At 34.5% G+C, this 14,343-nt stretch overlaps 1 protein-coding gene across 1 annotated transcript in view; it reads left to right on the top strand.

Moving 5' to 3' along the window:
- Positions 1-14,343, top strand: part of LOC107186269 — a 105,152-nt gene that overhangs the window by 32,703 nt on the left and 58,106 nt on the right. The window contains exon 2 of the mRNA XM_015574105.1: positions 12,598-12,742. Within this exon, the coding sequence (XP_015429591.1) occupies positions 12,598-12,742 (145 nt within the window). The remainder of the gene's footprint in view (positions 1-12,597; positions 12,743-14,343) is intronic.

The following is a 14,343-nucleotide window of genomic DNA, read 5'->3' as shown; positions in this document are numbered from 1 at the left end:
GAATATGAATATAACAATGAATATCGAATTATGATTTAAGTTTAACTTACAGTAACTTAACGCAGTGGTAGACGCACGCTTTGAATATGTAGACGTTGATCGATGTCTTCTTTCGATGGAATAACTGACTGGAAAAATATTTTTCATTATACAATACACATAGAATACATAATATACACAGTAAATAAATCATAGTAAATGAATCACAGTACATAAGAAAATAAATATCAAAGTCAATGGTTCTCGAACATCTGTAACATACAAAGGATTAGTAACAAGAGAGGGAACAATATGCACAATAAATAAATTAATAATATGCACAGTAAATAAATCACAGTATAGAAATCACAGTAAACAAATCACAGTAAATGAATCACAGTACATAACAAGATAAATATCGAAGTCGATGGTTCTCGAATATCTGTAACATACAAGGGATTAGTAACAAGAGAGGGGACACAACAATATGCACAATAAATAAATCACAGTAAATAAATCACAGTACATAAGAAGATAAATATCGAAGCCAATGGTTCTCGAACATCTGTAACATACAATGGGTTAGTAACAAGAGAAAGGACGAGTATGAGACGCGCGCCCACCCTTCGTGATGGCTCACGAGAAAGTGAGGAAGCTAACGCCGTTGTGTATTGGGTGTACGTAGGTTATTACGCAACAGCTAGTTTCTTTGTTATGTTTGTTCGAGTCGAATTGTTTTTGCCGGCTTGAACGACCTTCCTCCTTGAACGACCCAAACACCGGATGGTACGGCCAGGTACGGCCATGGTACACGGCGTACACGTCTAGGTCAATAAACTGTGTGACGCAACGTCACTAGCGCGTTGGACCGACGGAGAGCACCGATACCGCGGCTCGCTCTACCACTCTCGTTTATGTATGATGTTCATATTCCCCAAATAAATATCATTTTTAACTAATTTGTTTAAACGACATGTTCCTTTTAAAGATTTAGCTCTCGACTAAAAATTTCTAAGACCGTTCTTTATTATTCATTTCATATCGTTAAATACGATTTTTCTCACAGGGTACCGATTTCTATTACAGTATCACAAAATAATTGCAAATATGAAACTTCTTTACCTCTTCTTGAACATTCTAATTTCATAGCCCTAAACTGGGTACCTGAAAGTATTTCATTGAATTTGTGTAAAAGATTTTACTACTTCCTAAAAGACTCAGTGTGATATTTGATAGCCTAAAAAACAATGTGCCGATACAGAGATTCGATTTATTTACGAAACTAATCTGACTAGTTGCTGTATTCTTGGACACTAATTTTCAAGAAAATAAAACTTTTGTATTTCATTTAATTTGAGAGACACGTAGCTGAATATTAACATACGTTCATTATTTAATTACTCGCAATAAATAAAATTTTTGTAAGTAAATAACGTGTAAGTAAATTCATATGTAAACATAGAGTAGAGCCAGAAAGTAATTATTCGTGCGTATTAAGATTCTTACAATAGGCAGTAAAACTATTCATACTCCCATATAAATTATAGAAGCATCGGATATTTTTATTCCCGTCAAATCATATAGATACACGCAATATGAATGGAATATATAACACTTCATTTGTGCTAATAATACTCAGAATTCATGCTTCATCGGTAACGTCGGATATTGATATTAAAATGGTAAAGGGGCTTCTGACGCCCTCGAAGCATGGGAAAGAAAATTACATTGCATGTTAGGTCTATTCATATATCTCGTCTGTGCTAATAGCCACTGGCTATTACTAAATTTTCAATATTAGCTATACCTTTACTAAAGAAAGTCATTATCAAAATTATAAGTTGCTTACACAAACAAGTACGCGATTCTAAACAAGGTAATTTACATTTTTCAGCGGACCGAACGCAGCCACGTTTCTTCCGTGACTTGCTATAAGTAAAGATAACGTAAAGTCTGCACCGGGAGGGTGATTACAATGGATCATAAAGTTAACAATGTACCCTGTAAATCTTACATTATGTTTATAGTGTTCGTAAACGTGGACATTTAATGGTCGTGTCGTATTTATCGTTGCACTTGAGGTGCACTATAAAAGGCTTATAGCAGTAACAACGAGGCAACAAAGCATTCGGATTACCTTAGAATTCATTTGAACTAATTGTGCTCTAGTATATAATAAATTCTTTTGTATAATTATTGCAAAAAATGCACATTTACCAACGTTATTTCGTTTGCATATCTTTTTATTATTCTTTATATGTAACACATTATATTTGATTACATTTTATATGTAGAACATAATTAACGAATCTAGTTAATTTGAAGTATGAATTAATTATGTAATATATCAGTTTATCAGATCAAATCAAAGTTAAAAATAAAGGAAGTATGACGCAAAAAGGGAGGAAACAAGACATTGATATTTATATATTATGTCAAATCTATAGTTACGTTTACTAGAAAAATAGATATTACACATGTAGGGTGTCCCATAAGATCCTTAACCATTTAAAAACTTAATAAATGTTAAGATTTTGTTAATTATGTCCATTTATAAAATCTTTCTCTCGATGAAAGTTATTAAATTTTTAGTAGCGATAAATCCGTTCTGATGATTGTAATTTTTAATAATTGGTCCAGGAGAAACACCTTTTCATACATTGCATAGAAAAATTGTAAATAAAACAACTTTGATAATGAAACAGAACAACAATAATTATTTGAATGGCATCTAATGCATTTGGAGTTTGGTACTGTAATAGGTTAAATACGTATATCCACCATTCAATAATGTAATGATTTTCTTCAGCAAAAATATATGAAACGACATTATGTTTCTCTATAATTTCATATCCTGGATTATCTGCACGTATTTTTAATCATTCCTCAACATCACGTCAACTGTTACTTTCAAATCCATTGTACTCCATTGTCATTTGGAACATTGCATAATTAACTTCAAACTCACTTAATACTGGTAGATCTTAACGAATTTCTTAATAAAGCGTTTGCGATTTTTCTGCGGTCTACTAATTGGGAATATCGGTATTTCTAGTAATTGACATTCTATGTACTATATTTTAGAATTTCTGAAAGTATTTGTTATACGGTAACAAGTTTTCATCATAATAGTTTTTTGTCTGTAAAATAAATGCTGAAAGTTTTATACAATGGTTACCGAATTTTTACATCGCTTAAAATGTATCAAAATCAGGTGAGACGTAAATAAGCCACGAGTGCCATGTAATGCCTCTGAAAGCAAGCACGCTGTCGCAAAGTTGATTTACTTTAATCTAGGAAATATTTATTTTGCCATATTTTAAGGATAGATACGTAGTATCAGCGTAATATTCGTGGGCGTGTGTGAGCACATGCAGATCCGTTCCGTCCAACTTCGTCGTAGTTCTACTCATATTGTAGCTATCGGGTACTCTAAATCAGAGATAGCGCCCGTTAATTACTTTCGTAATTAGTAACTGCTTGCAGGCCGGTAGCCGAGACTTTCTCTAAAAGTATGAATAAATCTAACAATATCGGATCTCCACTCGTGGATTACTCGAGTTTCGCGTTTACTCGAATTTTCTGTTAATAATATGATCCCACCAAGAAAATTTCCGAACGATATTCTTGTTTAATAATCATATTTCACAGTGAGCGTACTTGTACACCGAGTCATTAAATCTTGTCCTATCTGGAGACTCCGAGTAATTGCGTAATTATGTCAACTTGCAATCTCCGCGAAATAGTAAATTTTTAACTGATATCGTCTGCTGCTCTGGACGAGTCAAGATTAAACTTTTTTTGGACGTTTTCAGGTTATGCATTCTTGATTACGTTACGCTTGAACTTCCTGAGTTGGAGTGGAGAAGAAATTAAAAAGTATTTTATGATGCAATCGTGAAATTCGTATATTGATTTCTGAAAACCAACGAAAATTATAATAAATTTGTAAGAACTATAATATTGTCAGAATTTATTGCATACTAATAGTATATATTTTGTGTATATAAAATTAGTGACACTAATAATTCTAAGAAGACTTTAAAAATAACTTTCTCTAGCATTTGCACAATTTTGTTATAAGAGAAAGTTAAGGAAAAAATCCCTGAATATTACATAGTACATAGATTCATTTAGTACCTCTGTTAGAAAATATAACATTTTTTTACAATAACATTGTGATTATGAATAGTATTTTAAATTCTCTGGTTGTAAAAGGCGTTCGGTTACTGGTGACAGAAAATTTAACGAGTGAATCTACATGTCAAAATACAACAAAACTTCAGAATGACAATGAAAGATGAAATTTTCAAGTTATTTACAGTTAAAAATTCGGTCGAGAAACGCCTGAAAAAAATGTGCTCTTATATGTAGTGTGTCTGCTTTTTCCTTGTTACAATCCCAACATCTGCAGGTTATTGACGGCGATATTGCTGAAGGATAGGTAGTATTATATTCCCTCTTAGTTTACATATGTTTGTGCTTTTCTGCCCACTGCGTAGGATTTCTGTAAGGTTTCCTTAGTTCGATGGCAGTCGCCAACGAGAGCACATCTAATCTTTGTGAAATAACCTTAGGAGAAGATTTGTATTTTTTTATAGTGTTAGTTTAATTTCGTATAGTGAGTTTGAGATTAGTTTAAGATAGTTTATTTAGTGTTTATTCTGTATGTACTGTGGTCTCGCTTGTGGATTTGAATTTCATGCAATGCCCCGAGAAGATAATCCAAACTCGAATGCAGGTGTTACAAAAGAATTTTTTGACTACGAGGTAAATTTGTATATTTTTAAAATGACGCCAACATACGTGTCCGAATTGTTGTGCCCTACGTTTACCGCTTGCACGCCGGTTGCCTGATTTCAAGCGTTTCTGGCCCGAATTTTTATCTGTTAATAACTTGAAAACAGAGCCTCAAAATAATTTGGTTATTCTTGATTTTCGTTTTATTTGGACATGCAAAATCACCCCTTCAAGTTTCTGACATTGGTAGCCAAACACTCTATATATAATTAGTACTAAATATACGACATTATTTGTTTTCTGTCGAACTTACTATTTTTTAACTCACAACTTTAATCAATTAATTATGAAATTAAGAAAATGACGTAACATTGTTAATGTCCGTAAAAATAGACATAAGTCAAATTAGTCTCTGTCTATTATCACACTTTATATTTTCATAAAGTAAAGTACACATCAATGTCTAAAACTTGATAAAATAAGAACCGTCATACTACTCAATAGTTATATTCTTACATTTTTAACTCTGGCAAATCTTTCATTTTCATTCAATGGGGTGAATGCACCAGTAAATGAACACGTACATACCAGTGAATCAATATTATATATAAATAGGCAAATGATTAAATATTGATTTTTATCAACTCCTTGTTTCATATTCAAACAATTTTCGCGCCATTGGGTAAAAATGTTCATTTACTTAATATCATTCATTCACTGGTGAAATCTGTATTGTTTCTTTTTAATTAAATTAATTCCACTTTTCCAATTTTTCAAATTGAAATATACACATTACAAAAAGGTATAAATATTAAAAAATTAAATTTTCATGTGCCAAATATTCATTAATATTATAATCATTTAATTTAATACTATTTAATAATTTTTACTCTACCTTCTCCATACAGATAACTTTTAACATCTGAAATTTGCATAAACGTCAACAGTTTAGTACTACTAAAACAAAAAAGGAAACGATTCCATGCATGTATGTATTAGTTTTCCATTTCGTTGACTTAATCTGTCTGATTTAGATTGTACCCAGCTCGCTCCAAAACTGTCGGTGATTTTACTGTAAATGGTCCCATGTTGCGAAAAGTTGTGGACGATCCGCTAAAAGTTTTATGGACGCGACACATGCGGAACATTTCGTCCGTTCGCTCGATTATCTCCGGCGGGTTGAGCGTTTTGTTCGCGACGCGGCCGCTCATCGGGGCGGTAACTTCTGCGTTACGATTAAATTTACGTTTATCCGTCGATTACGAGGAGGTGGAACGATGGAACCCATGGGAGAAGTAATTGCTCGCGGAATCAGTATTAAATAACTCCACAGGAGTGCGTATATCTTACGGGGCGCCTTTAAATCCCTGTATCGCGATATTAACCGAGGGAAAATATGAGCTTGTCGAGCAGGTACGATAACTTCGCGCTCATACGGTATACGAGCGTATAATATGGTCTGTTTGGTAATTTGTAGATAGTGTCTAAAAGTTGAACAATTAAACTATTTTTGTACAGGGTATAAAAAAGTTAATTGTTGTAGTTTTAGCGAGTATATTTACACTCCTGGATCGTTGGATGTTTGCAAAAAAGGATTGGCTTAAAATTGTTTATAACGTTGAAAATTAATGCTGAATTTTTGTTTTACACATGAACATGTCTATTCATCGAGAAGAGAAAGTGTTCAAAGTGAGCCATATACCAAAGTAATAACAAATAATATCAAGGGATAATTTGTCTGGACTTTAATCAGTTTTTAAAATACTTACTGTTAAGAATCTGACATATTGGACAATACAAAGTATGTTAACGAAATTAACGATAAATATATTTGAAATTGTCGTGTACATAAATACAGCTCCAAGTCATATTTTTCTATATTATTTAATGAATGCTAATTATAGTACAGGTTTTCATTATTTTTAAATAATAAGTTCAGTCATAAATAACTTTCATTCATATTCTTCATGATTGTTTAGCCTTGCTATATGTTCTGTACTACTATTATTACATTTAATAATTAATTCTTCTACTTCCCATTAGAACTTTGCTGTCTGAAACTAAACTTACTACCAATTCAATTCGACATTTTAGTACATAAATGCAACTGTTTTACATTTTTTCCACCGGTTTTAAAAAAATAACATCCTGGTTCTCTGCGCCAGGTACTCAGTTACATGGAAAATTCAAATCAAGCCACACAACGAACCAATTTTCGATGGCCATTTCCCGGCAACGATGCTCGTTACAATATTTTCATTGTTACATCTGTTAACAGTGAACGGCAGCAGGCACGGTAAAATATAAAATGCGTGCACGGCCGCAGAATATTCGCGATACCGACAGCATTTTTATTGGCACTCAACGACGTGAGCAACACTGCAATTTTCCACTATACGGAGCATAGTTAATTTCGGTTCGTATCCGAAAATTCGGGCTCGTTCAGGCGGTTCTGTAACGCGTAATATTTTTTTTTTCTGCACGTTCGAACGACCCCGTTATAAATACGTGTCGAGGCGAGACGCGACGGCGACACCATTTTGAACAATTAACGCGCACCTTTGTGCACGCCCCCGTACGTCTTTGTTTTTGTGACTTTTTGATACTATGCGTTTAAAAGCCTTGACGTTCAAAGGAACGCGACTAACGCTCGAATCTGTGGAATGCACTCGTTTCGGTGTTGATATTCCAACGTATAACAATGAAAGTCCCGTTAAAATCAGAATATCGTTTCATTTAATTGCAATCTTACTGTATATATTTTGTATTTTATTGTATTCCTACCAGGTTTGAAAATATAATTGCGACCTTCACATTCCTCTCAAGAGGATATTTTATTAAAATTCAACAAATAACAATTTACATTCAAAGTAAACACCATTCGAATCGATAAATTTTTGCCATATTTGTGGTAATTTTTCAATATCTAATTTTTCAAAGGAATATTTTAAATATTCATTCCAGTCTCGGATAAAAACGTTGTAAAAAGCGATCTTTACCATTTCCTTCGCGATTCCGACCAATTGTAACATTTCAGACAGTGTCAATGACATAACAGACGGATACTTCACCACTGAAACTTTGTCAATAATATTTCCGCATGTATCGCGGCGCGCATGTTTTGCATTCACCAATTAAAATCACTTCATCTACAGAAAATCTGTTCCACCGTGGTCAGCGTACGACAAATCAGTGGTGCGTGCCCGGTACTTGAATTTTAACGCCACGCGAGGAGCATTTCGAACATACGCAGGCAGATGGGCGGAGGGGTGGGGGGAGTGGGCGGATTTTAATTATTTTGGTTTACGGGACGAGGCCGAGGTCGGCCCCGTTGTTGCTTTCGCTTCGTGAACGTAGGGACCAGCGGAGATAATTAAATATGGATTATCCGTATTTAAGCACTCGCTGGGGCGCTAATTGGGGTAGAAAGAAGACAGTTATTGCGCGATGGACGCGGACCACAATGGAGTAAATCCGGGTGAGATGCTCCGCCGGCAGAGCCTGCGAAAGTTACTGCATTTCAAAAAATATACGTAACAATGCGTTATAATCCCACTCGTTCCTTCATTTCGAACGAGACAATTTAGCGAATACTGTGATTTTGTTGTGTTCCGAGTTGTTTTTTATACAGGGTGAATCAATAAGGACTACTATCTAAAATAACTCGTTATCTATTGATTGTATCCGAAAACGTTTTAATGAATTATGTAGTATTTTAAGGGACGCATCAGATGGATACAATTTGATTTTTTTATATATTCTCTTTTTTAGATGTCATGGTGACCTTAAGTTTTTTCAAGGTCAATGCATCTTTTTTTTTTTAATACCGTCATACTATAGGTCGTTGAATTCGTGCTTCTATGGGCAACAACGTAGTATGTAACGTAGTAACATTTTTAATATCCATTTTATTTAGAACAGTCCAACTGTCCCGAATTTACCCCATCTCGTGGCAACCGAAGCCACAGAAATAGTGGACCCTAAGCGAAGTAAATTGGGAACGATCGATGACCGGTTCCTAACGATCTCTCCCATTTCTCACTTTTTCTTTTCGTCCGGGGTTCAACTCGGTTTCCGGGTTTCTTGGTCGAGTCGTAAGACGCAACAAGTGTTGAAAGGATTACATTTCGCGGGGTACAAACGAGATCAACGTGCCTGGATAGTTCTTCGTCTGGTTAATTAATTAACGAGGCAGCGTGACGTGTTCCTTGGGATCGTGATTTCTTTGTTGTTTCTTGGGTAGGTCATGAAGTTACGTTAAACGCGCTTAATTGTACCTACGGCGGATTTATTACAGGTTTATCTTGATGAGGGTCTTTACATTTTACCGTGATTTTATCCGTGTTATGACTGGCACGATATTTAGTTCTGAACTGTATACTTACAATTAATCTTTAAAGTTAAGATATTAAATAATAGATACTTGATGATGGTTAATAGTACAACTAATGCGAAAAGTCTTGGCTTGTGCACTTTCTGTTTCATTTAGAAATTCAGGACGACGTGACCTACCAATGGGTTACACTATTATTTTCTCATTTTCCACCGAAAACGGAATACGGTTTGTCCTAAAAGTTTCCGAATTGTAGCTAAAACAATAATTTTTCGTATGATATTCACGATTTTTATCAACAATTATCGCAAGCATGTTTCTTTTGAAATACAGTGAAATATAAAAAATATTAGGTTAGAATTGTGATGAAAGTGTAGATTTTACGAGGACGATCAACATTATCCTGAAATATATCAGAAATGAAAGTAAAAGACAACATAAATGCTTTTTGGCTCTCTTATATCAAGTTATTTAGTGAGTATAAAAGTAGTAAGGTGCATTTGTCCTAAAACTTACCGTTGCTGAGATATTTGACTGTTTTTATTCTTTACTTCCATCATGGAACGTATTCTAGGATACGCTGACATTTCGAACATGCTGCATGAAAAAAGTCAAATATCTCAGCAACGATAAGTTATAGGACAAACTCAGAATACGTCAATCTATCGAAATCGAGCATAAAAAATTGGGCATTCCATTTGAAAAAACAAAGGTGACCCCTATATCTTCTCTACACCTCCACTTGCAAGAATACCATTTATACTTTATTATGTAGTTTCTTAAACCCTACAACTTTTGTAAGTAACATTTTCTCGTATTCTTTGAAATAACCAAGATATTTAAGTGGACAGAGTTCATGAGACACACTGTATAATACAAGAATGTAATATATTATATTATATACAAGAATATATATTTATATAACGTAAAGAATAATTTGGTTAAAAAATCTAAAAAATAAAGTAATATTACCTTGAATTTCGCGACAGTGAGCAACATGAACCTCAATATCAATATGTTTTTCTAATGTTCTGGATTTTTAACTAACAATAAGCTAATAACTGATCCGTTGTCATAATTAGTCTATATATTTTGTCTGCGAATATTTTAAACCAGCCAACCCATTTTCCTAGACACAGCAATCAGAATGTTCGCTGTTGGGATAACCCGACGTCACCGGTTTTTTCACGTTCACTACCGTCACGGTCTCTACGTACAGGTTTCCCTCTGTTGATAAAACTGAAAACACCGAGGATAAATATTTTCGTGCATGTATCAATAGTAGCAGTATAGTTTTGATCATCCAGAAAAACTTTCGTTGTTTGTACAGCCTGGCGCGTGTGTATTTGTGCGTCAGAATCGTGTTTACTTATACTGCCCAACTGTTGGTGATATCTAAATTAAAGTTCGAACCGTAGAATAAAAATGATCTCTGGTTTTAACTCTTTCGTTGACAGAACATTCTGAAATGTTATAATTTGAAATTTGGTCGAAATGTAATTAGATAAAAGGTTCTGTTCCGTCGTAGACCGAAACGACGGTTATACAATCAGACGATACCGTTACTTTTTATTATTTTATTCCTTCTTTCAGTCAATTTATATATTTTCAAGACCGACCCTTTGCAATTTCAATTTCGTTAACACAAAGAGAATAATATACAAAGAAGCGAACATTATGGTCTGCAGTCCGCCACATGCGCTCGGTAACCTGGGACCCATCCGCGCCGGGCCTTACCGGGGCGCGCTGACTCGCAGACAATATAATCATAAAACCCTACCGTTGAGAGACTCGAAAATTCGTCGCGGTCAACTCGCACCGCGACCACGTGCGCGATATTTTCCTGACGTCCGCTTCGCCCTGAAGGAGAGGTATTCCACCTCCGCGTCGCGTGGAAAACCCGAGAAATTTGCCTTCCCCTTCAGGGCATCACCAATAAGGAGGCGAGTTTTGGTCACGCCTTCATCAAACTTTGAGGAAGCGCGACGTCACACGAAACTCGAACAGACAGTCGAAAAGATACATACAGTCGAAAAGATACATACAGTCGAAAAGATACATTCAGTCGAAAACATTCAATAGAAAACACTCGTTCGCAAACACTCGTTCGCAAAACATACTCGTTACGACTAGAGTCACACGGACTCAATTCATTCGCATTAACTCGCAATCGAACAATCATTCGACAACATTCGCATCACGATTCGTCAGCTCCAACGGTCGAGCAATTATTCGTTTTTCTCACTAGAGAAATTGAAACAGTTGCCTAATATTAATTTGGCGGGCAACAGTCGCAACCGGACGCGTACCACGACGGTCGAGCCTGGAATTTACAACTCCAGGCGGATTCGAAAGAGAAATCCACGCGGACGGACGCGACAGGTTCACTCACATTTGGTAGCAATATTGAAAATAAATTCCAAAATATTAAATAAAAGTGATCTCGATCTTTAACTTTTTCAATTTTGTAATTTTGGCAATTTCAATTCTGATCGAAGCTTAGTGAAGAGATTCACGTATATTGTTAGCGATATTTAAAGTAACGTGCAAACCGCAAATTAAAAATGGCCACGAACTTTAACTCTTTTAGTGACAGAGCATTTTGAAATTTTGCAGCTTGAAGCTTGGTCGAAGCTTAGTTGGGTAGGAACTACGTTTAAATTCGGTGTTTACTCAGTTTAGCAATAACGAGCTTTAACGTGTTATTCGAAGTCACGTTAAAAGTTAGGGCCGGAAACCGCACGCTTATATCTTCTTACTTTATAAAGCTTAGTTTATGGAACACTTTAAAAAATTCTGTTCCAACGCCTTAAAGGTAGATTAGAGTTTGCGAGACCTTTTAAGAAATTCTGTTTTCATAGTATTTTCCTGAAGTTCCCCTCTTCTGTATTAAGAGTAGATTAAGGTGCGTGATGGATGGAATTCATAATAAACAATATTGCGTTGTTGGATCAGCGGATATTGTGTTATTACAAATATATTAGTAATTTCAGGTATCTTAAAAAAATTCTTCAACATTTTTTTTTCACGAATTTTTTTAAACGTGATGAAACTTTCAATGCTAATCTTTAACCATGGAAATATGATCTAAAATGTTCAAACATCATCTTACAATATTTTGCAAATTAAGTTAACAAATAGTTTTTAAACAACAGCTGATTGAATATTGGCTTGGGTCAAATTGACCCAGTGTGGCAACTACGATCGAAAAAATAGGTGTTAAAGAAGATATATATCTCAGTGCAAAAGAGTGGTACAAAATGTGAAATACGTTGCTTATTAATTTTTTGACAAATAAAATTTTCAGTTACTTTAAAATCGTTCATTTTTTCTTAAAATGATCCCGTCTCTTCTAATTCGCATAGTAAATCGAAACATTTGGCCGGTAATATATATCCAGTAGTTGGTTTTCTAAAATTAGTATTATTTCTCAGAATGGACGGTTACGTTTGGGACATCCTGTATAACAGCTAATCACAGCGTGGCTGTAACATTTTCGAGTCTAACCACCGCGTCTAATGTGTATCGTTCCTTTTGTTTTCCAGGCAGACTTGTCTTGCAAAAACACGGAGCAGACCGTGGGCGCGATTTATACTCGCACGAACTTTGTGACACTGAAATACGTCACCGACTCCTGGGGCACTAAAGGAAATGGTTTCCGTCTCGTTATCACCGCCGTCAAGGATCCTAGTGAGTACTTTTTTCTATGTGATAATTCCTCCTTTCTTTGTAAATCTTGCCCTATCTTGCCTTAGCTTTGCACCAAATTTGTGAATTAATTCTGACATTTTTCCTAGAAATGTTGTTCTTAAGAACGTGACTAACACTTTTAGTCAATATTTTTAGCTTGTCAAGCACGTCGTTACTTTTTGGGAAAACAGAATTTGCGTGAGTAAATATAATTGACGGAAATTTGATTGGAACGCTAATGTAATGCCGTAATTAGACACAATAATTTTGAAATGAATCTATAAAAATATTTGTTATTTGTTTAATAGAGTTCACGTTCGTATGACAACTTAACTCGTCATAAATTAATAGAGCGTACAGTTTATATCGTACATAAGAAAACCCTAGATACATAAAACAAACTTGGCTCTGATTTATAATGTTGCACAGTAATTTGTGAAAATGATAATTCGTTTATTTTTTGTTCATTAAAATGTAGCGGGAGAGTAAAAATATACCGGAGAATAAGATAACAGTGTCACGAATTACGGATTTTCGGTAGAAAAAAGGCTTTTTTAAAGTATTTGCGAATATTACGATGCAAATGAGCTGGTAAGAAGTTTTAGCTCCAAGAGACTTTCTGGAAGAAAGTAGAGCGTCCGTTCTTTCTCTCCTTAATTCGAGAAAGCCTCTCTTTTGAGAATGTTCTGCCCGAGTTGATTGCGCTTAATGAAGTGGTTAATACTCTGTGATTAAAACAGGACTTCGTGAATAAGAAGGAAAGAAAAATGGCGTTGTAGAATATTTTCCATTCTTTCTTCATTACTGAAGAGATACTTATTTTTTTTGTTACTGCAACCTGCGGCGAAGAAAATGTGGAAATTCGGTGATTTCAGGAGTGATGTTTTAATCACTTCAATTATTTTTGTAACGATAGCAGATATTGATTAAACTGTAAATCAATAACTTTTCCTAAATTAAATCATAGACGTACAGAAACCTCCATATGCTATGACATGTACGATTCACGTACACATATACACCAACATATAAATTTCAACATTGAAATATTACATTACTTATTTATTACTATTCCTATTCAATTTTCCACCTTATTGAAATCTAAGCAAATGTTTAAAAAATTGTTCTGGTTATATATATTTATTACATTACTTGTATAAAACAGCGAAGTATTCAAGATAATGCATCATTCGAAGTGATAATACGGTCTTTTGCAACAATAAATTGAAAATTACTTTCTGAATTAATAGTTCGGTTACGAAAAGATCAGATTTGAAAATTGGGAACATATGCTAATACATCTGTTCGGTGGCGCACGTCTGACCATTACTCACCGGTTCTACTTATTCTCACAATCAGACTAATAAGTACCTACTCTGTATGTCTATTCAAGTGTCCATATCTTTAAAGACTAATTTATAGAAATTGGAAACAAACGTACTAAACAAAATTGTGTATAACAATTTGACCGTAATAATTCTTAGAATATCAATTTCTATAGCATTCTTCCGGTACTAATTAACGAAGGATATTAACACTAGAACTACCAAACAAGTTAAAATGTCTTGTCAGTACGCTCTTATAACGATGATTAAAATGTT

The sequence above is a fragment of the Dufourea novaeangliae genome, unplaced genomic scaffold (genome assembly GCF_001272555.1).
Source record: "Dufourea novaeangliae isolate 0120121106 unplaced genomic scaffold, ASM127255v1 scaffold14, whole genome shotgun sequence".
NCBI lineage: Eukaryota > Metazoa > Arthropoda > Insecta > Hymenoptera > Halictidae > Dufourea > Dufourea novaeangliae.
Note: the sequence above shows the minus strand (reverse complement) of the source record. Positions and strands in the feature narration are given on the sequence as shown.